This window comes from Cryphonectria parasitica (genome assembly GCF_011745365.1).
Source record: "Cryphonectria parasitica EP155 unplaced genomic scaffold M406scaffold_5, whole genome shotgun sequence".
Taxonomy (NCBI): Eukaryota; Fungi; Ascomycota; class Sordariomycetes; order Diaporthales; family Cryphonectriaceae; genus Cryphonectria; species Cryphonectria parasitica.
Window position 1 is genome coordinate 3,603,105 of NW_024468913.1, and position 24,889 is coordinate 3,627,993.

Sequence of the window (24,889 nt, forward strand, 5' to 3'; positions counted from 1 at the left end):
TCTTCGACAGAGCCGCCCTCTCCAGGTCGAGGTGGATCTCCGACGGAAGCTGGGAGCTTGCTCAGTGCAGATTTTTCCAAGAAGGGCTAATAGGCTTCTGTCTACCTTCTAAGCACGGTGGATCCCGAGGCGAAAGATAGGGGATCTGTCTTCACCAAAGCCAAGGCCTTCTCCTTGACGCCAGGAACACTGCCAAAACCTCAATACCTATTTCATTGATAGCTGCTCCCACCAGGTCTCCATTTGTGTTGCTCAAGCAGGCCACCAAACTCCATAAAGTAAATATAGAGAGTCTCAAGACGATTCTCAACTTCTCTACTCGCTAGCGCGTCTTCTGACCGGCCATACGATGCGACAATCTATCAACCAGAAAGGGAGTCTAGGAGCAGACCCACACCGTGAGGCAAACAGGAATACTTCTCCCTATCGAAGCCAACCGCTATTCTTTCCCAATCTTACGCCTCACGGATTATGACAGGGTCTGAGACGAGTTAGTCGAGAAAGCCCAGGCACGACAGAGCACTTTCGTATCGCTGGTTCATAAACACCAGTTTCGGTATGATACACGGCAAAGAGGAAATTATGGGTTCCAACTACTTCATCTAGAAACTCACGTCGACATGTCGGACGACTTACCATCATGAAAAGCTGCCGACAATGACTACGTGGACAAGCAGCCTATGGATACCAAGAAAACCATGTGCTATTATACTTGGCTTTGCAGGCTCTTTCAAAATTTACTTGAACTACTTGCCGTCTGAGCCTACTCTTACGCCAGAGGACTGATTAAGCCAAGCTTCAATCAATCTAGCCATGCTTGTTAAGACTTTTATCCTCCGTATTAATGGTTTTTTTTTATTTTTATGTTTTTTTTATTTGGTGTATTTTAAGAAAGAAATGAATTACGACTAGCTTGATAACTACGCATGTAATCAATGTTAAAGATTTTATATTAAGTATTCTTGTGAACTTCACGAATGACCTGTATGTGTACGACTGATGAATCTTCTATAGTTATCAGTGTTACTCAATATAAATCGTACGATTCTCTGCAGAATCCTCCCAAACTCTCCAGTAACCCACACTCAATGCCAAGCCGATTCTTCGATAGGTATTTGGCATCATGCTCGTGGAGGTCTCTTGCAACAATAGCAGGTAGTTGACGAGTGTAGAAATCACCACTTCTTTATCTTCGTGATCATCGCTCGTGTCAATACGATATTGTTCGTGTTCATGATGGGCCACGAGCGCCAGAGTAAGCTTGGCGTATTGAATTTCCGAGTCTCGCTTGCCATCTAGAGAAGCAGATATGGATTTAGAGCCGCTTCGTATTCTATACGATCCGGTCAGGCCAGGCTCAAAGCTGATTCTGAGTCCTTTGGAATGGTACAGGGTTGCTATGACATTATTCCAGTCAATTGCCTTCGCGTGGATACCGATACGCGTTGACAAGCATTTGGGAGAGGCTGGACTGGCTTCCTCGACCAAACAGATTGACTCGGTATTAGACTGAGCCTCGATCAGTCGGCAATCAGATAGACATGTTGTTAGATGATATGGGTAACGAATTTTGCCAGCCCATCTCGCCCAAGACCATGATGGAGGTTGCATGCCAGCCGCACGGTAGCCCTCAAGTAGCTCGTTCGTATCTTGAGCCGTGGTAACCCACAGAAGACCTTGATGGAAGGACCCGCTCCACAAACCCCAAAGGTACTTCCCGTCAATAGTTTGCTGCGCATAGTACTCAGAAAGTCCCGCTACAGCAGGAAGCCTATCGGTCTCGAAAGTAAGGTTGCAGGTGGTGAACCTCTCCACGAGGTGGTACCACTCATCCTGGCTTACTAGCCCGTCCTCGAGATTCATCTTGTTGTTTGTAATAGGGTCGTAGTTCTCTGGAGCTATGCCGTCGGGCTTGATAACGCCAGATGCGTCTTCGAAGAAAGATGTACCGCGCGCGAAGTGTATTATCCGTTTCGATAGGATACGCTCCTGGAAGACCCAGCCTCTTTTCATGATGGCGCTATCAGCCAGACTCTGCGCAAAATTCTCGACATGCTGACCGGTCGTCGATATGTGGTCGACAGGCCAGAGGAAACCATGGCTATCGTCAAGTGCTGTGTGCGCGGCTATATTGCAACTTGCGTTGTGGTAGATAGTCGCCATCTTGGCTGATTCTCGCAGCCAGTCATGCTCGTCGTGCTGGATAATGCAGAGGGCATCTATCCATAGGTAGCGAAACCCGAGGCTTCTGGCGACTATGACGGCATGTTCGTAAGTTCGTGGCAGATGGCGAAACTCAATGCGTTTGGTAAAGGCCGGTAGGTTTTCTCGTGTCAGCTCCAAATTGTGCGCTTCGCCCCAGCGATGACTCAGTGTCATATAATGACCCATCGTCTCTCCATTAGATATCAATAGCCTCATATCTTCAAAAGTGAGGCGGTCTGAAGAGAAAGAACTGGGTCTCAGGTCCAAAACTCTTGTAGGGAGCTGCACTCGAGGGACCGTTGCTAGTTGCGCTCGGAGACTAGGAAGCTGATGATATATAGTTCCTCCTACTTTGGCATGGCTTGCAATCAACCATTTTACCGCATCTAACCTCATGGTAGTATCCCAGATGGACGGTCCTACATTAAGAGTAGCACAGGTTAAGCATTCGGATCTCGTACCTGAATGTATCCAGACCGTCTGCAGCAAAAAGAAAACTTAACACACTTACTGAATCTTTCCAAAATCGGGAGAATCTGTCTGATTAAGACATGGAATTCAATTCTTCCGTAGGTTGAAGCCCTCCGTAGTTTGTACCTGGTTCGTGATCGCCAGTTGTGTTTGACGACTTTTGGGGACCCGTGTTCGCTAATATCCTGCAAAGCCGCTTTGAAATAGTCCACTGCGTCCTGAGACCACGGAATGCTGCAGATTGTTGTATCTAGACTTGAAAGGCTTCGGAAGTCCTTCAAGACCTCAGTAGCGAATTGGAGACGAACGAAATGACGAACATCGTTACAATGCTGGCAGGTTCTGAACACCGCGCAGAGACCTGCATAATCAGTGGTATGACCACACGTTGAAGACATTGTGATGAAGTGTGATGGTAGAAATGTATTCTCAAAGTTTGTGTAGTATATTCGTTTTGGATTTGTGTTCTTGTTTGTGGTGGTCGAGTTGGGTGGGAAAGAGCAATTACTTCTCTATCACAATCACTGTGTTTTGTTTTCACTTGGATGAAAGCGGGGTCTCAAGTCAACACGTTACCTCTTTTCACTGATTAACCCAGTCAAGCAACGCACTTTCTTACAGCAGAATGCTAATCCTCCTGCACTGTTCTCAGCTTACTTGCCCATAGCGCGCACGTAGTCCTGGAGGTCAGAATTGTGACATGGGGTTGGCCAGGTGCGCAGCAAACCACAGCAGGCCTTGAGACATTCCTGCAAGCAAAGGTAGGGGGGGGGGGGAAACCAATAGGATCACCTTTAAGACACATATTACTCTCTCTTTAAAGAATAACTTATGAACAGTGAAGTATTATATGTATAGCACGTCACTGTACCGCCGAGTCACCAAATATAGAAACATAGCTATATGAATATCTTAAAATTTCGTTAATTTCAATTGCGGGGATAGTTCAGTTGGGAGAACGTCAGACTGAAGTGATACTTCAATCGTTATCTGAAGGTCGTGTGTTCGATCCACACTCACCGCATTTCTTTTTCTTCGTTTTTTGTATTTTTTCTTCTTTTCTTTATTATACATGCTCTTTTGGAATCCTTCCATGAGATATTTCTTGGCCATCGTGGGGGTTGGATGCTGAGAAACATCACTTTGGCCTGGACAGATTACAGGAAGTGGTATTGCAGGCAGACAAGGAAAGAGATATATATATGTATCTCATGAGCTCTTTTTTCAGACTTGCTGAATATTATAGTTTACCTTTTAGACAAGACTTCCTGTCCGAGGCTGACCAGGTCGTCGTGTCCAACCAGCTCTGCCTTGAATCCATTGATCACCTGGTGTAGTTGGGCAGCAGCAATCTCTTCGACCTCGATGCTCGGAATACCAGGTATCGCCCGCCTTTCACTGTCCGCGCCGAGGATCAATCCCGGCCGGGTGACGCACGCCTCGACCTTTCCATTGGACTGCTTCGCAACTTCGAGGATCTGGACCTCCGCATCTCCCTAACCGCCGCGATATATTATTGCTCTCTGGTCAGCGGTGGAACACTCATTCAACCTTTGCAGATGGCCCTGGTCAGGCAGAATATGAAAAGCCGAGGATGAAACATAAGAAGCTTACCCGTATTAAGGTGTATTCCAGCATCGTGGGGTTTTTGACGAGTAGTTCGACCTTTTCGGCCTCTGCGCGGTCACGCTTTGCATGAATGCCGCTCATGTAGATGAAGCGGAACGGCGTCGGTGTGTCTGACTGGGCTCTGCCGGCCGCCAGGTGCTTTATGGCCGCGACGGCATAGTCGCGGGAGATTTTGCACGTTTCCTCCCAGGGCACGTCCTTGAGTTTCGAAGGCGTGATCGAGATGGTCCTAGGTTTTTGCACAACATCAGCAAACCTGCGCAGAGACCAAGAAACGATGAAGTGAGAGGTGTTTTTCTTCTTCTTTGGATTCCCCTTTCTTTTTTTCTTCTTTTTTTTTTTTTTTTTTTTTTTTTGTGTCTGTCTTACCAGATGCAGGCATCGGCGCCTTCCAGTTCCTTCTGGACGGCCGTGTTGTACGTCTCGAAATCGTCACAGACCACAGATCGCAGTTTCGCGCCGCCAGCCTCCGAGCCTGATGGTACGGGCGTCTCGCGCCGGCCGAGAGCCACGACGGAGGTGATGTGCGGGTGGAGTAGGGCCTGTCGCACAAGCTCTGTGCCGACGAAACCGGTCGAACCACCGATGATGAGCTTCATGACTGTGATGGCGGTGTGAAAGAAGGAGAACAAAGAACTCGTCGAGAGCAGACGCGATTTAACAATTGAGACGCTTGTCCCTCACACTCTCTTATTCTGTCAAGGGCGTAATAGAAGTGATAAGATATAAATCCAAGAAGTTCAGCAACAGAGTCGGACATACGCTGTGGAGTTAAGCTTTGGATTAAGTACTGTATCCGGAATTACGCTGCTCGAAGTGGCTTGGAGGCGAAAAAAGGTCCCTGCTTTTTACTGCTGACCGCTGTGCCGCAGTCTGGATGGTAGCGCCAACATTGACCCCGAGTCAGCTAGAGAGCTTCATGATTTGATGCGCCCGCGAAACAGAGATGAAGCACAATGGATGTGTCTTCCCCATGATAATACCCTCGCGACATTCCGTTCAAGCACTGGCAAGCCAAGATGTATCCTAAACATTATTATCCTGACTATGGCCTGTGAGTCTGAGGGACTATACTTTTGTTGCATTGGGCCAAGAATGGCACGAGGAATGCCGTAAATCACCTTTGACTAGCACTTACCTAGACGATTGTTCAGGTCCCAGGGCCGTAGTGAGTCCTGCTATCATTGACCATAGTCGCCCATCTTGGAACGATGTATTATATGCACACAATTGTCGTCCCAGAAAGTTAAAATCTCCCCCCTTCCCACATTTGAATCCTATCTTCTCTGCGCCGCATAGGCACACAGTGATCTTTCTTCATTCTGCCAGGCTCCAATGTCCTCCTTCGGGCAGTTGCAGCGCTGGCCACGGCTGGAAGCTCGACTCTTGTGGAACAGAGGGCGTTGTCCCCTTGACCATAATATGCTGGTGCGACAGGAGCGGCGCCTACGGTCCAGTCTGCTTCCCGAGGCCGAGGTCGGGAGACGTCAAAGAGGCAAAGAGGATGACGGCCAGTGCGGCTTTTGACGTCGGTTGTGATGTATGGACGGGATTGTCGTTGAAGTCGCCGGAGCGCGCTGGGAGGGCAGGCGTGACTGGTATGCAGCGTCCACGGCGGTGTTGCAAAGACGAGGACGCTGTACTACCTTGAGGGTCAGCGGAATCAGATCGAATAGGGCCAGAGGAGTATTTATGTGGGGTGATTTTACCATTTAATGATGATTGCTTTCCTGAATCCCTGGAGGTCTTCATCATTGGGTATAGACTCTTTCAAGGCCAACCTCATGGGCTCTCAGGTATTTTTGTGCCTTGACTGTATCCAAGGTGATCTCGTTTGATGATTAAATCTTAAGCGAGCTGGCACCTTGTCGACTGACATTCTGTGTTACGACCAAGTCTGTTCTTGTTGAACATCATAAAATTCGCGTGCCGATATTACCCACCACCTGGAACTTCTCCCCCTCTTCATCTACTCCCGACATGGAGGGTCGGGGATCGCCATAGGAAGCAACTACTCCGCATAGCGGGATGGAAAATAGATTTAGGATCGACGGTCCAGGTGTAATCGCTTGTGACACCAGGGTTGCAACAAGACGGATGTGGATCTCGATGCAGTGCCCTGATGAGTTGAAACGAAAAGCATCCTCTTGCTCTATTTCATCGATGATAGCACAGGCTGCCTGGAGGCCAGAGCACTGATTAGCTTCGGGAACACACAAATTCTTTGAGATCACAACAACGTATGGCTAATTTGCCTTTTTGCATGTGTGGTCTCCCTGATTTCAAAAGAGACATTCTCCATTCATTGGCTGTACAAATAATCCGTCCATTACTTGGTCGCATCAAATACGGGTGCCCGTAAACTCCACGGGTAGTCAGGCAGTTAGTCACTGAGTCGCAACAAGCCTGCCAGAGAAGTGGCAAAATAATCAGCACCAGTACCTCTACTACAGCCAAGGAAGCTTCTTTCGTTGGATTCTTGACCTAGAAGACACACTACCCTCGTTGAGTGAACTCGTTTGGACCCGAATTCCGCGGAGATTCGGAGAAAGTACCTGAGGAGTCGGCGAAATTCCTCCAGGGCAAGACACCCGGCTCTCCCGGGGGGTTTGCACAAGCCGTTTCTTTTTTTTTTTTTTTTTACTAATTATGTCCTACATTTAGTGCCGAAAGCGAGGCACGGGGCAATCAACAAACATAGCCCACCAAAGGGACACAATGCAAATGGTCGTGATGAAGCTCAAAAAGGAATGGGACTGATTTGATAAGCAGCAGAGACGTTAGAGAGTCTGGTTGGTTTGTTTTGGTTTGGTATGATTTGGCGAGTTTGGTTCGCGCTCGTTACCTCTGAGCAAAGTAGCCGATCGTAGCGACTAATTATTACACATTGATTACAGTGTGGATTCAAGATTGATTGTATTCCGGCGCATTTGTCTGACGCGGGGCCTGCCCAGTGGAAGGAGGAGGTGATGAATAAGTCCGCAACTCCCCTAGTGTGCGCGCTCTCATCGTGTCACACGGGAAAGTCGGAAAGGCTGCTTACTTACTTAGTGCTCAATGGGCGTGGGGAGATGCGGGTGGAGGGATGGATGGATAATATGGAAAGGATGGGGGCGGTCGGTGCAAACCCAATCCTAGTTCAAGCGACAAGACAAATGTAATCAATTAATGCCTTGTGGGGTCTAGATCTCGCCGGAGCAAACGGTCGCTTTCAAGGTATTTGAGTATTTGACTATTGGACCATTGTACACACCCTGGGGGGTAGTACAATATCAGAGCGCAAATCATGGCGCCGGAATTGCCGCGGACAAGGAGTGATGATGAGGCCTGGAACCAAGGAGGCGTTGTTTTCTCATCCTATGTACCACTTCATACGCCGGCTCGTGTGTCTGACCTTACCTTGTGCACATTTTCTTCTCATGAACAAGACACGATTTCCATTGTTTCTCAAGTGTGAATGGGGTTGGAGGTTGAGAGGGCCACATTGGCGTATAAATGAGTATTCTTTTTTTCTTCCTTTTTTCTCATTCCACCATGTCCATGCAGCCACGAAGTTGCACGTTCTGCAGGGGACAAAAGATAGAGGCAAAATAACAGCCGAGGCAGAAGTGAACCAGGTCCAGTAGGTAAGATTTGATTTCGAAGCAACCGCCTGCACGGGCGCTGGCAACAAACACCGCAGGCAGCTTATCTGAAAGGAAGGTATGGAGCAAGGAAATATTCCTCCCTTTCTCGGTCCGGAGAGCGGTCACCTTGACGCCCGGAGCCGAGTTGCGTTTCTAACCCCCAAGCCCCCGCCCTTTCCCCTTTCCCCTTTCCAATGCACTCACTGCTTTTTAGCGATGTTGGGCGTCTGCAGCTGCAGAGAAGGAGACACCACGTCACATCGCCCCGTCCTCCCGCATTAACAAGACTCGAGGTGAAGGGAATTATAATAATAATTATTTATTTAGAATCTATTGCAAGAGACCCCTAACAACATGTGGCGTCAGGAACAACACACCTGCTCCTCTCCACCTCGAGATGATCAATCTAGATGGCGTAGCTTGTCTTTTGGAGGGTTTCCCACTGAATTCAATGTCCGGTAGACTTGAGCCGGCACAGGCTGTAGCGAATATGCACCGGAGAAATGAAAAGACGCCGAGGGTCGCACTGAATAAAGCCGGAGAGAGTGCTGGGCACAAGACGATGCGAAGGGAGCTGCTGGAGATAACTCGACCCGCGAGAGAAGGAACTTTTTCATTTTTACCCTTCGTCTACCTGTCTCTCTCTCTCTCTCCGCCTGCCTTTGCTTTTACTTCTTTCCATTTGGATTTCTTCACTGTCAGGGATACTATGACAATTCCTTGTGTGAAGGATCAAGGCAGCTGGGATCGATCAAGTAAGTATTTGGAAAGAAGAGAAGAGGGAAAATACTAAGTTTCATTTCACCAATGAGGATGGAAGATCCAAATAGCCACCCCTGGTTCTGATCCGTGACGTGGTATCGTATGGTAAGGAGAGCTGATGATGTCGTGATCACGAGATAAGCCACTCGGAGGGCGTCGTTAGCCTCCGGGAGCCGACGTGATGAGCAGGAAAAAGATGAAGAGAAACAAAAGGGTGGCGAGGGAATTGCTGTATTCAGCCACCACCCAAGATGAGAAGGCCATGTCACAAGTTATCTATGATTAAGTATTCACCATGGACGGAGGAGGATGGGGCCGAAACGAACGCCTTCCTGAACAGGCGAATCTGCAACATCGCAGGTCAAAAGCTTGTCAGTGGATGAAGCAGTACAGTAGTAAGTCAGATAATTGGTCTTGCGAATTGAATGCGTGGACCAACAACAGTGGGTGCTTGTGCGAGCGTCATCGGAGAAGGAAAAAAAGAGAGCAAAAAAACCCCAAGAGAAGAAAAAAAAAAAAATGCTCAAGCAAAAATAAAAACCACCACACAGCAGTACTGGCAACTTGGCCAAAGGACGTTCAAACGCCTCAGGACTCGCCCTTTCGCCTATCTCGTGTGAGCCCGTGTGACGGTTGTTTTAGAAGAAGAAAGATCGCGTGGGACGGTTTGGCACGACGGGCTGAACGGCAGAACGGGGCATCCATTTAGTGTGCCAGTCAGTTGTGTATGTATGTACATGTTGACGTGCTACGTAGTACTGTATACATGACCACTGCAGTATAGCAGGACGTTAGCCCCAATCGTCAGGGATTGAGGGGGTGACCACCTGTGCCACCCTCTCTATCCGGAAGGGTCGACACGAGTGCCTAAAGTACATAGTACTGTACATAGTACCTAGTACTTCCAGCCCCCGCCTTGTGCCCGTGTGGGTACCTGTAGTGTCGTGCCGCAGCAGTAGCTTCCTCCACCGTAACAGCATAGGTGCGTCGCTGGAGGGGGGGGGTCACTGCAGTTGGTCAACTCATCGCTCTCTTGTTTCCGCCTTCCTTGGACCAACCGGCCGCTGGGCTGCCCTATCCCCCGGCTGCACGTACTTCTCATAGCGCGCGCCACAGGCCCCTAAACCCTCTTTCTCGACTCCTCCCCGTACCCAATACCCATCTGTTGCTTCTGCGTGCATGCCCTCGCCAGCTCGCATACCTCCCTCCCACCTGCTTACCAACCCCGATTAGTCCTCGTGCACTTTGGGGGCCCCATGTAACCCTGGGGATTGGACAACCTCACCTCACTCACCTCACCTCTGTCTCTCTTGTGCCTCGTACAGCTGTCGTCGCTGGCTGCTACTGCTTGTCGTGCACCTTTTCCTCCTCGTCCCCTTCGTATACGCTGAAGACACCACCTTACCATCCAGTCCCAGCCACGAGACACACGAGCCCTCTCGGTACGAAGGCGAACTCGCTGGGCCCGGAAGATATCGACCATTGTGTCTTGTCTCTGTCTCATATATCCGACCCGCCTCGTCTTGCCTTCTCCCGCCGCCACGGCCGCGCCCCCCCCCCCCCCCCCAAAAAAAAAGCAGATCGCAATCGCACACGTCCACCCGGAAAGCACTCTCTGCCCAGAGCAAAATCGACAGTCCCCAACGGCCACACTACTCGTCGATCAAGAAAGAAACGAAGAAAAAGAGGGAGAGAATTATATATACACACACAAACGCATATCCAAACAACCAGCTCTCTCTTTCTTTGACTCGAACCAGATGGCGCACCCAGGTCTCTCCTAGCGATGTCCTCCCGAGCCTCGATAGGCGTCCCGCAGCGACAGCCCCCCTCGAGGTCCCTGAGCAGTTCTGGCACCCTGTCGCAGAGACCTGCCCACAAGAGAACACTCTCATCGCAATACCTGCCTCCTTCTCCTGTCCGCAACAACAGCGCCGACTTTCCCCCCTCCTCTTCCGACCCTGGGCCCGGCGCCGCCACCACCTCCAGCAACAGCCAGGCCGGCAATGTTGCACAGACACAATATGGCACGCCTCGCCGCGGCGGTTCGCGGCTCCGTCTGGAGCTTGCCAACGATGGCATCACACACTCGGGCTTCGTCGAGTCACCGACCAACGCCGGCTCCGCCATCGATCTCTCCAAGCCCTTCACCCCGTCAAGGAGTCTGCCGCCGGGCATGGCAGCCGATTCGTCCGACCTCGGTGATATAAGTGGCAGCAGCCCTCGGGCGTCAAGAGGAGGAGGAGGACTGGGTAGTAGTATTGGTGGTGGTGGTGGTGGTGGCGGAGGAGGAGGAGTGGTAGGAGCAGGAGGACTGGCTTCTGCCGACAATAGCGACAACAACCCTCCCCTACCAATGCCACGACGCCGATGTCGATTTGCGCTCCCCGACCTGAAGAAGCACGTGGCTGCTCCGGCGCCGGCTCCCGTCAAGAAGGATAATAGGCCCAAGCCATATAGCATCGAGGCCCCGCCCGCGGCGCCGCGATGGGCACTAGTCAGTGGTGGGGGCAAGGACTCGCAGCACAGGTCGGCCAGTACGAGTGCCCCTTCGATGGGACATGCCGATTTTAGCCCGTGGACTGGCGACGGTCCCGAGGATCACTTCACTCAATCCTTCATACAGAATGGGTACTTCGACAAGGGGCCCTTCGGCCAGGCAGAGAATGGGACCGGCAAATCCGCCATCTTCCCCAGCCTCAAACACAAGACGGGTCTCTATGCCCTCTCGACCGTCTTCACCGGCCTGCTCGGGGCTAGGCGGCACAGCGGGCAGATCACCTCGCCCTCCACCTTCAAGCCGCCTCCGCGCGTGACCGTCACCGACACCAAGAGGGAGGCCTGGCTGAAGGATCTCGCCAACCCAGCGAGCTCTCTCCGCCGGCTGAGCAGGACGGTCCCGCACGGCATCAGGGGCAAGGGCCTGCTGGACCAGTGCCTGAACAAGAACATGCCCACCGACCGCGCTGTCTGGCTTGCCAAGTGCGTCGGCGCCAACGAGATCAGGGCTTTCAAGCGCAAGGGCGTCAACGGAGCTGTCGTCATGGGCGGCGAGGCCAAGTGGATAAGGGACTGGACCGTCTTTGTCGAGCAGTTTGTCGACGGGGTTGTCGCATCCTTTGGCGACCCAGACTGGAAGAACAAGGTCAATTATGCGTATGTGATCCCTTTTCTCCTTCCTAGCCTTACCGTTTTTCTTCGTACTGTTCATTTGCTCACAATCTGGGCTGGAGCAGGGTCCGACTTGCTACTCAACTCTACGCCGAACACTTGCTCGACCGCGAGCATTATATGGAATGGGTTGTGCTGGGCATCGAGAATTGCCCCAACTCAAAACTACCCATGTACCTTCTTATCATGCAGATCTACTGGAAGGATCTCCTACGCCTGAGAAAATATGGCCGACGGCTCGTCGCCGCCCTCCTCAGCCAATATAGTACCGTAAGTCTTTTCTCCCCGCGTTGTTTACTGGCCTCATTTCTTATATGAGAGGGAGAGTGGGGGAGAGGGGGGGGGGGGAGTGAAGAAGAGGAATGACGGCATGGCTGACTTGGCATGCTAGATACAAAACCACCCCGACCGCGACATCTTCGCACCACTAGCAGCAAGATTAGTACAGCTCATCAAGACCCTGGTGTTGTCGACCTCGGTCAACTTTGTCTCCCCGTCCACTTGGCCCAAGCACAAGGACGTCCTCGCGGCAGCTCTCCCTGCGGATGACAGTGCCATCTTGGCCGCCCACCGGGTCATCAGCTCCCGCAACGAACAACTGCTCTCGAGCGCACGGGCGCCTGCAGCCCGCGGCATTATGGTCAAACACCTGGACGGCGCGCTGCAGGCCCCGATTCCTGAGGACCTGCCCATCCGATGTTGGAACATGTTCAAGGGCAAGGACAGCTCTGTCAGGACCACACTGGAATGGTGCACGTCCTCGTACCGCCCAGGACTGTCCAAGATCTATATTGCCCACCGGCTGCTGTCAGCCTGGGCTGGCCTCGGCCTCAACACGACAGATGCGGTCCTGGGCTTCATGGTCTCGGACCCCGCTATCTGAGATGGATCGCAAGACTGCGCTGTACCATCTGGTATCCGAACTCGTCCGCTCTGGGCATTTCGAGCCCATGGCGTACATGCAGTGGCTCATAGCCCGTGGTGGGCTTTACGATTCCAGCGGTGTCGACCAGGACGGCCCTGCGACGACCCGACTACTCGTGGAACTGCCCATCTTTGCCCTGCCGGACTCGTTGAGGACTATGCGTGCCAACATGCTTGGTCGGGCGGGCTACAGCGTCGACGACGAGGCGACCAACACAGAGATGGCTGTTAACTCTGTGAAGAGCAGCCTGGGTCTGCACTGGACGGATGCGCCCCAGACGGGCAGCATATCCGTCGACAAGCTCTGCAGGAGGATCAGGAGGAGTAGCCGTGCACTGAAGGTAGAGGTTGGCCAGTGCCTCCGCCGGATCTTCGTGTTGGAGATGGCACAAGCGCAGACCGCCAGCAAGGAGGTTCTCAGGTTTCCCACGCCCACCTTTCTCGCCGCAAGGTCCATCCTGGAGGCGGCTGAGGACTTCAGGACCCTCGGCGAGCTTCTCAAGACCGCGTCGGACCTGTTCGACGCCGACATATTATCGTCGTGCGCCGACACTCTAAATCTCCATCTGCCTACCCTCTGCGCGTTGGGCATCGCAAAAGATGTGTTTGAATCTCTTGTAAAGAGGCTCGGCAATTTATCCCAGACACAGGGCGTTGTGGCCGTGCGTCCTCTCCTGACATCGATGGCCATGCTGGTCCCACGGATCCCTGGTCAGGACGCTCTTGTCAATCACCTCAACGACGCAATCCGCAACGACCGGAACAGCGCCGTGGACGCCTCCTCACCTGTGAGCGATAATATGGCCGCCCGCATTCAAGATGAGGAAGGTGAGCTTTTGGACGAGATCGAGAAGAGGCTGGCAAACAAGACTAGCATGGACAGGACCACCATGAACAGTTTTCTCAACAAGATCATTCCCAAGATTCAGGCCTGCTGGCTGAAAGCTGACGAGAGGCTGCGTGCTTATGGCTCTCTGCTGGCGAGGCTACGATACTTTGATACGCAGCATTTCGACTCGTTCATGACCAAATGGGTTCTCGGGATCCGCAACCCGCAGAGCCGACCACCACTCGGGCAAATCTTTCCCCTCATGGTCGTCGTCGGGTGCCTCAACTTTTCTATCATACTGACCACGACGGGTGATGCCGTGTCCGTCGCTGCAAGACCGAATATGGCCGCCAAGGCGGGAGGGCGTCCGCAGACATATGTCCAGGAGGTCCTCGAGCTGTTCACAGCACCGCCATCATCGAAAGAGTTGCTGACGCCCGAGGAGGCATATCGATTTCGGATCCTACAGGCCCAGGCGCCCAAAACACACTTCAAAGAGATGGTGGTTCTTGTCCGAAATGCTCTGGCCGAGTATTGTAGCGCCAACAGCCAGGAGGACGCCTCAGCTGTGCCTCTGGCGAACGAGAAGGCGCGGGACCGTCTAGAGGGGCTACTGAGGAGCTTGGTGCTGATCGACCAGCAGAACGTCCCCAAGCTTCTCAACTTGAAGGCCCTGGATCCTGCCGTGGGAAAGATGTTGGACAGTATAACGACACGACTGCTGCTGCCGGACGAGGCACCGGGAAGACAATTCACCTTCGAACAGGTCCTCGGCCTGGCCAACGAGCTCACCCTGCCTTTCTGCCAGCTGAAGCTGAACCAATGCATGGCGATGGTCGAGACGAGCGGCGCCAATGCCCAAGACAGGCTGCAAACGCAGCTGGAGGTGTACTCCAAGGCCATGGACGACGCCATTGACTCCCACAACATCACATGGACCGGGATCCTCCCTTGGCTGCCGGCAGAAGTCTCACAGCATCTCTTGACACTGGCCCAGACTCGGCTGTTCAACCTGCTGCCATCGATGAAAAACCTGATCCCCGCCGATGAAAGCTTTGCTGTTGCCGAAACTTTACTGTCCGTGATTGACATCCTCAGCCGGGGTCGTCCAACACAGCTAGCCTCCAACGTGGTCGATCGGCTGGCTGATCTGTGGGAAGTTCTTGCGTCGCCTTCGGATGAGGAAGTGAAGATTGGGGTGCTTCTGAAGTGGCTGCCGCTCATGCTTTCGTTGCTCGCACTGCATGCGCCCGTTCAGGAGCCGGCCAACAAGCAAAACGGCGAGGTTCGCGGTCGGGCCCTTCTCGTCCTCACCGGCCTCCTCCAGGAACTCGAAGGCCTATCGCCACTGGCCATATGCAACCCGGACATCCCCTCCAACCATCTGTCGCAGCTCACGCAGCGCACCTTCGACCTCGCCCTCCTCCTCGTCGACACGCTGCCCGACGAGGCCCGGCAACAATGCATCCGCCACCTGCGCGATGCCCTGTCGGACCCGCGCCTGCGGTACATCTTCAGCTACGCCCCGCAGCCACACGACAATCTGATGCTGGCGCACAAGGACAAGCCGGCGACCCCTGCAGGCCAAAGGCCCCGTGGTACGGGGTTCCTGGGGGTTAGTTCTCTGAGCCAAAATGTATACGGCGTGCCTGTGCCTGCAGGCGGGGGCGGCGTGGCCGGGGAAAGGCTCGGCGCGTTCACCTTTAGGCGGTGGGAGATCCTCAACGAGCCCACGCCAAATATTGGTGAGAATGATACGAGCCTGGACCTGAGACTCTTTGAAGGCATCAAGTTGCAGTGATTTGACAGGACGCAAAAGGCTGTTGTGGGAGGACGCTGAAGAAAGTCCATATCCCAGGAGAACGTTCCTTTTCTTGTTATTTTTCTTCCATCATTACCCTTTTTTTTTCTTCTTTTTTTGGTTTCTTTCGGCGTTATTCTTGTTTGTAGGCTTAAATGGAGAGCACAGACAGCGCCACAGCTGCCATGTTTTTTTTTCTCCTTGGTTTGCCTCATCATATCGCTCACTCATGAAGTTATGGCGTCATGTTATGATGTTTCTCTTTGGGACTAGAAATGCATAGCATGGGGCCGGGGAGGTGTTTCATTTACCGATGGAAAGCAAATATGTGGAGGATCATATACATACATCTTATCCCCTTGTCTCTCTTGCTGATATTGTTTCTTCTCCTGTTTGCGGGATGTTTATATTATCCAGTCTAGCGTGCATATATCATATAGGCTTTATTTCGTGTCTCGTCATCTTGGAGGAATAATATCATCGGATATCTCGTTTGTTCGTCTGAAGATCTCAAGACTGTATGAATATAATCAAGTACTTTCCTAAGTATTTGCATACAGATGGGATGGAGAGGTCAATGAGTGGTGGGCAGTGGCCGCCAATGTCAGTGCTTTAGGGTGGACGGACCGGTCTTGACTGGGCGGTAGCTTGTACAGTTTGACGCCCGTACGGCGGAATGATTGGACTGGAGAGGATCGACAGAGTGTGGGGATACGGCAAAGCATTCTTTCTATTTCAAGCAACATAGACGCCTTGTTTCAAAACTAAAACTTTAGGTTTCTTGGACGTCAAGGGGGTATCCAACGTCCTAGATACCAGACTAGCAACGGAACCCAGGTAGATGGAGTCGTCGAATCATTATAAGGATGCTTATGGAAACATGACAGATCTGTCAAGTCACTATGATGCCGACCAATCAATTGACCTGGGAGACTTGAAGGCACTTGTGAATAAATATTGTGTGCTGCTGTCGAGTGCCCTAATCACCTAATGTCAATGGTTAGCCAAGACTTGCCCTAAGTTTTCTGATGCTGGTGTTGAAAAGGCTGGTCTTCCATGGCAAGGGGGTGTTTTCTATACATTGAGTGGGAGATTTAATGTATCTCTCATAACCTATCAGATGTCAATAGTAGAGAGGCCTCCCTGTCAACGACGTGACATCCATCCGCGAGTTCACTATGGAACTCTATAGGGGTGTAAGCTGAAGAGGGGGAGAAGGAGAGACAAGAAGAAGTAACTAATAGTGAGCAGGTGGAAAGACATTCAGGTCGAAGTCGGGTGGTGACTTAACTTAGGGGTGGGGTTCTGCTCTTCCCCTGCCTTTGATATTCTGATGATTGTGAAAACCACCCCACCCTTTTTCTACCCCGTCCCCACAACTCTTTCATATCATTTCTACATGCTGAGTCCTCGATTGATACTTGCCATTGAAAATGATGAGCAGGTACACACGTCAGCAGGCCTTCATAGGCCTTCCATGAAAGCGATGCTACTCTTACCCACCCTTCTCGAAGACATTCGATAGTAATATGGACAGGAAATCAGCTGATATCTGGGGGCGAGATTGTTACCGAATCACATACAGTTAAGCGGATCTTCAGCACACAACAAGTGGCCCATGCTCATGTTGGTGTATCGCGGAATGAAGAAGTGTGTATCAACGGACCAAGTTGCGAGCTACTACTTCGCATATACCCAAAACTTGTCAGACTTGGTGGCTGCTGAGCACATGATACTGAACAATTTGAATTCCATCGAGGCTGAATAAACCGGCATGAGAGCGATTGGAAGCATGTTTCCCAACCATAGCAGACAGCATACAGTGCATCATGTATCCTGCTCCTCCTCCACTTCCCCTTGCTACATTCCACTGCACGACTTGACCGTTGGAGCGGGCATCGGGCCGAGCTTGCAGACCAACGACCTGGGTATCGATTGTCCATGTCACAACCCATATCATCTGCTCACCGGGTGTTACCTGTTTCAACCAACAGCATTCTCGCTTCCAGAGCATTGCATTGCACTTGGCCCCAGCCTGGCACGAAATGTGGGCCCTTTGGAGTGTCAACCCTGCAACTGCTTGCGCATATGACACTCGAATGTCTCTCTCAGATTGGGTAGGGCTCTGCACCGCCTATCGTTTCCCCCTCCTTTTTGAGAATTTTCTTCTTCTTTTCCCTTCTTTCTTGTTTTCCGTTCCGTCCTTCAGAGGCCTAGGTGCTATGAGAAGAAAAAAGAAGAAGAAAATATGGCTCCACCGGCGTTTATGTATCGCAGTGACTATCGTGAGTTGGCCAAATCAGTTTACTCGGCCTCAGCCTCGATCACGACCGTCTTCCTCTTTACCCGGCTGTGGGCTAGGTCGACCAAGTACAAGGGCCTATGGTGGGACGATTACATCCGTAAGAGACCCCCTTTCTTTTCTCTGGTCTGAGAGAGACAGAGAGAGAGATGATAGAATACCCAAGAATAGTTCTGGCAAGTCATTGACAGCAGATGAATTACCTCAAGTCATCGCTGCATGGGCCTGCCTGCTCGTCGCCCATGGACTCTGCGCCGCGGCGCCCATCTACTATCATTATAATGTCCTACATTTACATCCGGCGGGGATCACGACACATTTGGCTGGTCTCAGCTTCATGTACGTCGCGGTTGCCATCAGCAAGACGGCTTTTGCCACAACTCTCCTCAGGCTCACTGCAGGCCGTATTCGTCTCGTGCTGTGGGCCATCATCATTGCTATGAACACCTATACCGCAGTCAGTAAGTTTGTTTCTGTGATTGGATCTATTATTAGACATTACTTGTGCGTAGGTTGGCGCTGACTATCATATCGAATAGTGGTTATTCAGACTTGGATCGACGTCTGCGACTCCATCGAGTACCCGTCCATGAAGTCAACATGCATCCCGGCAACGACACAGGCCTACATAGTTCTCGGCAACCTGGCATTCCTCTTTGTTGTCGATCTGACATTGACAGTGCTCCCATGGCGGATGATCAAGCAGGTCCGGTTCATACCTGAAAAAGAGAAATGGGGCGTCGCCGCCACCATGAGCCTCGTCGGCGTCTCGATGCCGATCAGCATTGTCAAGTCAGTGAAGATAAGACTCTCCCTCATGGACCTACTTTCGCACAAGCATATGGCGCTGACGATAATTCTTCCAGGATTGTCATACTATCCATGGTGCCGCTCTGGGAGTTTGGCGAGTCGGATTTCACGTGTATGTGATTGGTGTCAAGCCAAACCAAGCAATGATACAAAAGTCCCGCCTCCGCCGAACGCATACTCGTCTGTGCTAACAAAGCTGCAATAGACGGTGTCATTGTCTTTTTGTGCTTCCTCCAGGCAGAGGCAGCAGTCTTCATCATCGCCCAGTCCGTCCCGGTCATACGGATTCTGTGGCACGGCTCCGCAGCCCCTTCACCACGCGGCACCAGGCAGGACGAGTCGAGAAAAGTAACGGATACCAAACCGGTGGGTGCGGCCATCCAAGGTACCGTCAGGAGCATCGAGCTCGTGGAGCTGCCATCTGGTAGGATCGTCGCCGCCGACTCGGAGGAAGGCCGAGACTTCCAAGGCTCTCAGGCTGCGGTGGGCGGTGAAGGAGTCAAGCAGGTCACCGAACAGCCAACAGGCGAAGTCAGCATGGAGGGACATGCTGCTGCTGATGAGGTTCATAGACTTTGGGCTGACAGTAAGTGCCACCCTGTAAGATCCCGTCACCAGACTGCCGCGCGTCTCATATTCTACTGTTCAAATCCCGATTTCGAGACTGGCTCCAATTTATTTTCTTTTTTGGATGCTGCATTATTTTGAATTTTTTGTTTTCCATGTCTCTTCATAGTCAGATCATTCTTCCTAATATCATAGCTGACATGAAATGTTACAGTGGGCCTGTCCAGGAGGGCTTATTCAACATCACCAACACCTCCGCCTCAACTTAGGTAAAAGCATTATGAAGCGACAAATCCGTAGCATGATGAGAATGAAGGCCAAGAAACATCAGTAAGTTTTCAGGAAAGTCATCTTCGGAATCTTTCAGAAGGCCCATGCAGCATGAAGTGGTACATACTGCGTTTCAGTAGCAGTATTTAAGCAGTGTCATCTGCCCGCTGAGAGCCATGACCTCACTGTGGGAACTTGATTACCTACTTATGTAGTTGATAACGCAAATGGACACTATCCCTGGTCTTCCGAATCTCGGACTTTTCAGGTGCTTAAAGAGGCTGATTCTCGCTGACATGATGATGATACAAGAAGTGTGTACATCGTTTCTATAATTGACTGCCTGCTGCTAGAGCCAATTTGATCGTTGACTACTAGCCTTCGAAGTGCATGATACAGATACTGACTGAGAAATGCCACGTTTGTGACTGTGAAATGACAGGCAAAGATAAACCATGTCCTTAGTATCAGCTTGACTGCAGTGATATAGCTAAATTTCAATTTGTGAGTAATTCATCAAATTGTGGAATAGTTGGAATTTCATTCAACTCCATTATGTTTATACACCAATGCTCAGTCGGCATCGGGTGCTGCACTCGCAAGAATCATCCAGGACAGCACAGCAGATGTTGGGACAACTGCTTCTTGCTCATCTACATGACACCATTGCTCAGTTGTCCTCAATGTTCCCCATTCACAGGAAGCATCTGGCACAACCTAGCAAGTGTCGGCACAACTGCTTTCTGGTCATTTATCATTACTTGGTCAACTTCAAGCCCTCCATTTGCAGAAACTGTCCAGAACAGCCCGGCGGATGTGAGCACAATTGGACATTGCTACGATGCCAATTTTGAGTCATCTGCGGGGAACTCCACACCGGAGTCATCCAGGACAGCGCAGATCACAGCCAACTTCAACGTATAATCCTTTCAGCTTGCACAAATGATACCCTTTCCCGCTCCTCTCTCTCTTCCCTCTCACCCCTCTCAACACTTCCGTACACGCCATACCGCATAATGGTCTCAGCCCAATCGCAAAGAAAGCGTATTCCCTCTCACATTGAAGCACCCTGTCCGCAATTGACACCACGCAACCAGACAGAATAGCTTCCCACTGGAACATGTAGGCTGACCAACAGGCGTCCTGGCTTCATCTAGTGTGTTTCGTGTTGCTGGCCCCAGTGACTTACCGATAATCTGTGTGGCTCCTGTGTCAACGTCATGCCCGGGTCGCTCTATCTAAGCTACATTAATACTTCCTCGCCATGGATGTAAGGATGAGTTTCTGAGGTTCAGTTTTGTCACGCATGAGCAAATGTGCATTCGCTGCCAAGAAAAGTACTAGGTCAGGACCTACAATGGCTGTGAGCTGCCCGTTTCCGATCACTGTCACTCGTGCGCCCAGCTATCAGCCCAGCCGGCCCAAGTTGACCTGCCCAACGAGTCCATGGATAAGGACGAGACGACTTGTCCCTGGGGAGACCCCTTTCACGGCGCGCAAGAACACCCAACCCAACGAGAAGTGCGCCGAGATCTTCCTGTACCACGCGAAGCTCTACGTGGTGGGCGACGAGTACGACCTGGCCAAACTACGGCGGCTTGTCTTCCAGTGCCTGCAAGCCACCCTTAAAGCCTTCCCCCACCCTAGCCGCGTCTAGACCAACGACACGATCCGCGACATGCTCATTTTGTACATGGCCATGGGGCTGGGGCACCTGCTGGAGTGCGACGCTATGAAGGACGTCTTTGAGGACTACTCCAGCCCTGGATACGCAGTGCTTCTGCATATACCGCCGCGCCTGGGTTGGAGGACCTCGCCTGGCTGTGGTGATTGTTGTTTTCTTCTCCCTTTTCTGTTTTCTCTTCTAGGTAGCCTGACTTTGATCGTATCTCTGGCTTGCGCATTCGCAAATTCCAGATGTCCTAGGAGATGAGTACCAGAGTAGTTTTCGATGTGCCCTAGATAAAGTTTTGGTTATGAACACGGCCAATAATAGGATACGAAGAGTTTCAAGGTTGTGGGCTGTCGACCGTTTCCCTGTAAGCGGGCCGGGTCGGACCACAATCCTCAAACAGAACCGGGGTCCGCCCAGATGGCTTCCTCGGGGAGAGGATCATTCGACCCGCCACCTACTGAATCTGGAAGCCCATGTTACTAATACGTAGAGACAACAACTGGGTCTGTTGGCAGCACGAAGAGTGGTGAATGGTGATTGGCGACGAGAGTTTTGTGGCCTTGTGAATCTGATTTTGTTAAGCATAATCTTGATGTCGCAAGATTGCATATAGACATCATCAGGTCTGTACTATGGTGTATCCGTTGCTGAAAGCATCGCTCTGTGCACGTTGTGATGATTGAGCGCAAGATTAGGGGTTGACTGGGACAGCATTAAGCTTTTTGTCGTTTTGTTGTTGTTTTTTTTCGAGGTTTTTTTCTTCTCGAAGAGACTGCACTTACTAGTTGCTAGCAAATCTTATTCAGCCTGAGATGATTGTAAGTACTGTGATGAAGGAATGAGTTATGAGGATTGCTGAAATTGTGCTAGTTGGTTATGAGTGGCGAAGCACGATTGACTACGGCTAACTCGGATGTTGAAGTTCGCCTGGCCTTGGTCCAACGACCCAGGGCCTTGAGCTGACGGCTATCATAATTTGAGGAGGGGAGGCTTTTTCTTGTTAGTTCTTTTTTTGGTGACACGATGAGCCTCTGTGGGAGGGAGGATTGAGGGTGATTTGATGTTATTTACAGCGTGACTGGTACAGAGATATCAGTAGCTTGCATAGTTGAGCTCAAGATCAGGTTGCGGGGAGTTTTCAGGGTCTCTCGAGGTGACTACTTACTGGGACCAAGAAGGTACGTACCCATTGATACACATAATACTACTATGGTACAAGGCAGAAGGGCAGGGAGGGAGGGGAGGAATGCCTGCTCCCTGAGGCAGCAATGACGAGCGAAAACAGTAGTATGGGGTGACACCATGTCCTATGGCGGTTGGCTGTCTCTTCTTTCGAAACACCCCGACCCCTGGACACTGGCCGCCAGGTCCTGAGAGAGGGGCGACAAGGACCCCACTCAGTGCAACTCACAGGGCCACCAGGTGGCAGGAGTGGCCAGTAAGAGGGCCTGTAGAGGATCAGACTGCCACTGCCATGAATGTTGCTCGGAGCCAATAGATGGCCCCCGCTGAATTACATACCCTGCTTGGCTCTGGGCCTTAGGGACAAACTTAATCTTCAAAGTGCCTCTTACAGTGCCGTGCCGTCTTTTCCATTCTTCAACATTCTCCAAACTACCACACCACCCTTTTTCTCATCAACCCCCATTTCTCTACCATTCTCCCTCTTTACTACTTTCATCGTCCTTTTCTGTGAAAACCAGGACATCCCTTTTCTCTCAACAACTGCATTGCATCCCATCTCTTTCTTTTCTCCCCTTTTTATCCACGTCGACATTGATCAGCACATCAGACACAACGTCACAGGGCAACAAAAAGCAAGCCTCACATACTCGTGACTAGTGTTGCCACTCTGCACCCACTTCCCATCACCACCACCACCACCACCACCACTCAACAGCACATCCACAGGTCATCAAAAACCATGCTGCTACGACCTCTCATTGCTGTGGCTGGCCTGTCAGCTGCTGCCAGTGCATTTCTCCTTCCACCTCAGGTCAGCAGCCATGAGGTTGATACCATGGGGTCCGTCCCCATCGAGATTGTTCCCGCCGCCCATGCCAAGACTGTCCATCTCGAGTGTGCAGGATGCCCGCCTGTCTTGAAGCACAAGAACCACAACAAGCACAAGGGCACCCAGCACAAGCAGCATGTCAGCCATCTGGAGCTCGACTTCAAGACCGAGTCTGGCAAGTTGATGGTCAACGGCTTTGAACTGTATCCCCACTCAGACCCCTTCTCAAATGTCCTTGTCGCTGCTCAGGTCGCCGAGAAGCCCAAGCACCACAACAAGCACAACAACAAGCAGCACCACAGCAAGGATGGCGACAAGGGCAAGGAGCTCAAGAGCCACCACAAGTTCCGGCCCCATGAGGACAGGCCCAAATCTGTCCAGCAGCAATTGGGCTTCAGCCTCCAGATCCAGCCCGTCATCAAGACTGCTGACGAACTGGAATTGTTTACCGTGGACCTGCAGATCATCGAGGTTGGCTCTGTGTTCGTCGACGGCCTCCCTAACATCCGCGTTGACCTCATTAAGGCGCCCAGCCACGAGCTCATGATTGCCAAGATCGAGAAGACCGCCTCCGAGACGACCCCGACTACCATCGCCGACGGCCAGAAGGAGTGCACCACCATCCTGTGCAAGTGGCGCGCCATCATCGCTGCCCAGCTCGAAAAGATGAAGACGCATGGCTGCACGGGCTTGATGGGCATCAAGGCCGGCGGCCATGGCGGTGCTCACGCTCATGGCGGCCACCACGGTCATCACGTCGGACATATGGGCCACAACCGCCAGCACGGCTGGGCGCTGCTCTTCCGCAAGCTTACCTCGCATATTATCCTGCCCATCCTGGTCGGCATCGTCGCCGGTGTCAGCGTCTCCATCCTCGGTATGCTGGTCGGTACCATCCTGGTCGGCCTGTGGCGAAAGTTCGTCCGCGGACAGAGCTTCTTCCCCACGCACCACTGCCGCCGCTTCGGCCGCTCGAGCCACCACAAGACTATCCACCAGGAGGCAGCCCTGCCCGAGGAGAAGGCTTCATTGATGGCGATGAGCACGGAGGACCTCCCTCCCCCACCTTCCTACGAGGACGAGCCTGCGACGGAGCATGTGGAGCGGGTGTAAAGGGATCTACCAACACACCCACCACACCACCAGCCTCATCATCTCTCTTTCCTGGTTACACCCAACATGGCACTAAGAGTAGGAGTGAAGAAGGGATGGACTGGGTAAACGGTTGCTTGTATGCAAAACAATAAAGAAGAGGATACCAAATAAACATGAAGATGCAGATTGAGTCAAGGATCTTCAAGAACGGCGTTTTAACATGGATGGAGGGGATCACTGGATACGCTGGCGTTGGTCTTTTCCAAATCCTCACTCAGGAGGACCTTTGTTTGTAGTCATTCCTTTTGCCATTCAGGACTTTTTCCTTTTTTATCTTTTGCTTTCGACTTTCCTTTCACTATCTCGGATTTCCTAGGATTGTCTGCTCAATACCCAAAACGCTCCTTCTTGAATTGATGATACTTTTCTTTCCCCTCGAGAAATTCCACGTGCCAATTTGCCGGCTCTGTGCATCGATTTCGCTTGGGCCATCGTTGTCAAACGAAATACGTCTCGTCCCAGAGCACGCCACCGGGACACGTTTCCAAAGTTTGTAGAGCTCAAGAACCTCTCCTTTTTCGCTTTCCTCTCGAGTCATTTCAACACCCGCGTGAATTTCATTTAACCAGCGCTAGATTCTTTGCTCCTTTTTGTCGTGATGTTGCCGAGTCTTCCGTGGAGTCCGTCCTTCCGGAGAGCACAGCCATCTTCACGACGGGCCACCCCCGGACCTGGTAA

The 24,889-nt window shown here is 51.7% G+C and overlaps 8 protein-coding genes and 1 non-coding gene across 9 annotated transcripts; 6 read left to right on the plus strand and 3 right to left on the minus strand.

Moving 5' to 3' along the window:
• Positions 1-1,560: 1,560 nt before the first annotated feature.
• Positions 1,561-2,601, minus strand: M406DRAFT_260352 (HET-domain-containing protein; the record flags this gene model as incomplete). Its single annotated transcript, XM_040917358.1, has 2 exons — positions 1,561-2,046; positions 2,083-2,601. Coding segments are annotated over 2 exons (1,005 nt in total), but the record flags the coding sequence as incomplete, so codon positions are not given.
• A 1,010-nt stretch (positions 2,602-3,611) lies between these two features.
• M406DRAFT_t69 lies at positions 3,612-3,700 on the plus strand. Its single transcript has one exon. It is a non-coding gene; the product is annotated as a tRNA-Phe (tRNA).
• Positions 3,701-3,923: 223 nt separating this feature from the next.
• Positions 3,924-4,904, minus strand: M406DRAFT_340529 (putative nucleoside-diphosphate-sugar epimerase; the record flags this gene model as incomplete). Its single annotated transcript, XM_040921563.1, has 3 exons — positions 3,924-4,172; positions 4,291-4,534; positions 4,675-4,904. 3 exons carry the CDS (start codon positions 4,902-4,904, stop codon positions 3,924-3,926), a joined length of 723 nt encoding a protein of 240 aa, XP_040776006.1.
• Positions 4,905-5,328: 424 nt separating this feature from the next.
• On the plus strand, positions 5,329-6,055 carry M406DRAFT_322853 (uncharacterized protein). Its single transcript, XM_040919703.1, has 2 exons — positions 5,329-5,947; positions 6,015-6,055. The coding sequence occupies exon 1, from the start codon at positions 5,641-5,643 to the stop codon at positions 5,830-5,832; it is 192 nt and encodes a 63-aa protein (XP_040776007.1). The 5' UTR covers positions 5,329-5,640; the 3' UTR covers positions 5,833-5,947; positions 6,015-6,055.
• A 4,424-nt stretch (positions 6,056-10,479) lies between these two features.
• On the plus strand, positions 10,480-15,418 carry Srb8 (Srb8, subunit of the RNA polymerase II mediator complex; the record flags this gene model as incomplete). Its single annotated transcript, XM_040924753.1, has 6 exons — positions 10,480-10,855; positions 11,003-11,849; positions 11,930-12,134; positions 12,256-12,726; positions 12,761-15,215; positions 15,279-15,418. 6 exons carry the CDS (start codon positions 10,480-10,482, stop codon positions 15,416-15,418), a joined length of 4,494 nt encoding a protein of 1,497 aa, XP_040776008.1.
• Positions 15,419-15,615: 197 nt separating this feature from the next.
• On the minus strand, positions 15,616-16,294 carry M406DRAFT_102354 (uncharacterized protein). Its single transcript, XM_040915005.1, has one exon. It carries the CDS (start codon positions 16,162-16,164, stop codon positions 15,961-15,963), a length of 204 nt encoding a protein of 67 aa, XP_040776009.1. The 5' UTR covers positions 16,165-16,294; the 3' UTR covers positions 15,616-15,960.
• Positions 16,295-17,556: 1,262 nt separating this feature from the next.
• On the plus strand, positions 17,557-19,618 carry M406DRAFT_107000 (uncharacterized protein). The gene is made up of 6 exons (XM_040915218.1): positions 17,557-17,820; positions 17,930-18,181; positions 18,260-18,512; positions 18,587-18,642; positions 18,736-19,116; positions 19,312-19,618. The coding sequence occupies exons 1-6, from the start codon at positions 17,667-17,669 to the stop codon at positions 19,368-19,370; spliced, it is 1,155 nt and encodes a 384-aa protein (XP_040776010.1). The 5' UTR covers positions 17,557-17,666; the 3' UTR covers positions 19,371-19,618.
• Positions 19,619-20,724: 1,106 nt separating this feature from the next.
• On the plus strand, positions 20,725-22,005 carry M406DRAFT_331362 (uncharacterized protein; the record flags this gene model as incomplete). Its single annotated transcript, XM_040920624.1, has 5 exons — positions 20,725-20,967; positions 21,025-21,141; positions 21,364-21,406; positions 21,835-21,860; positions 21,913-22,005. The coding sequence occupies 5 exons, from the start codon at positions 20,725-20,727 to the stop codon at positions 22,003-22,005; spliced, it is 522 nt and encodes a 173-aa protein (XP_040776011.1).
• Positions 22,006-22,706: 701 nt separating this feature from the next.
• On the plus strand, positions 22,707-24,589 carry M406DRAFT_278747 (uncharacterized protein). Its single transcript, XM_040918359.1, has one exon. The coding sequence runs from the start codon at positions 22,967-22,969 to the stop codon at positions 24,167-24,169; it is 1,203 nt and encodes a 400-aa protein (XP_040776012.1). The 5' UTR covers positions 22,707-22,966; the 3' UTR covers positions 24,170-24,589.
• Positions 24,590-24,889: the final 300 nt, after the last annotated feature.

What these genes read in the sequence shown, in the direction of transcription:
- M406DRAFT_322853 (XM_040919703.1), top strand. Translation starts at nt 5,641, where the DNA reads ATGTCCTCCTTCGGGCAGTTGCAGCGCTGGCCACGGCTGGAAGCTCGA.
- M406DRAFT_102354 (XM_040915005.1), bottom strand. Translation starts at nt 16,164, where the DNA reads ATGTTGCTTGAAATAGAAAGAATGCTTTGCCGTATCCCCACACTCTGT.
- M406DRAFT_107000 (XM_040915218.1), top strand. Translation starts at nt 17,667, where the DNA reads ATGGCTCCACCGGCGTTTATGTATCGCAGTGACTATCGTGAGTTGGCC. An exon ending in ATGGTGGGACGATTACATCC is followed by an intron (nt 17,821 to 17,929) that starts GTAAGAGACCCC and finishes AATTACCTCAAG; the next exon opens with TCATCGCTGCATGGGCCTGC. An exon ending in GAACACCTATACCGCAGTCA is followed by an intron (nt 18,182 to 18,259) that starts GTAAGTTTGTTT and finishes CATATCGAATAG; the next exon opens with TGGTTATTCAGACTTGGATC.
- M406DRAFT_278747 (XM_040918359.1), top strand. Translation starts at nt 22,967, where the DNA reads ATGCTGCTACGACCTCTCATTGCTGTGGCTGGCCTGTCAGCTGCTGCC.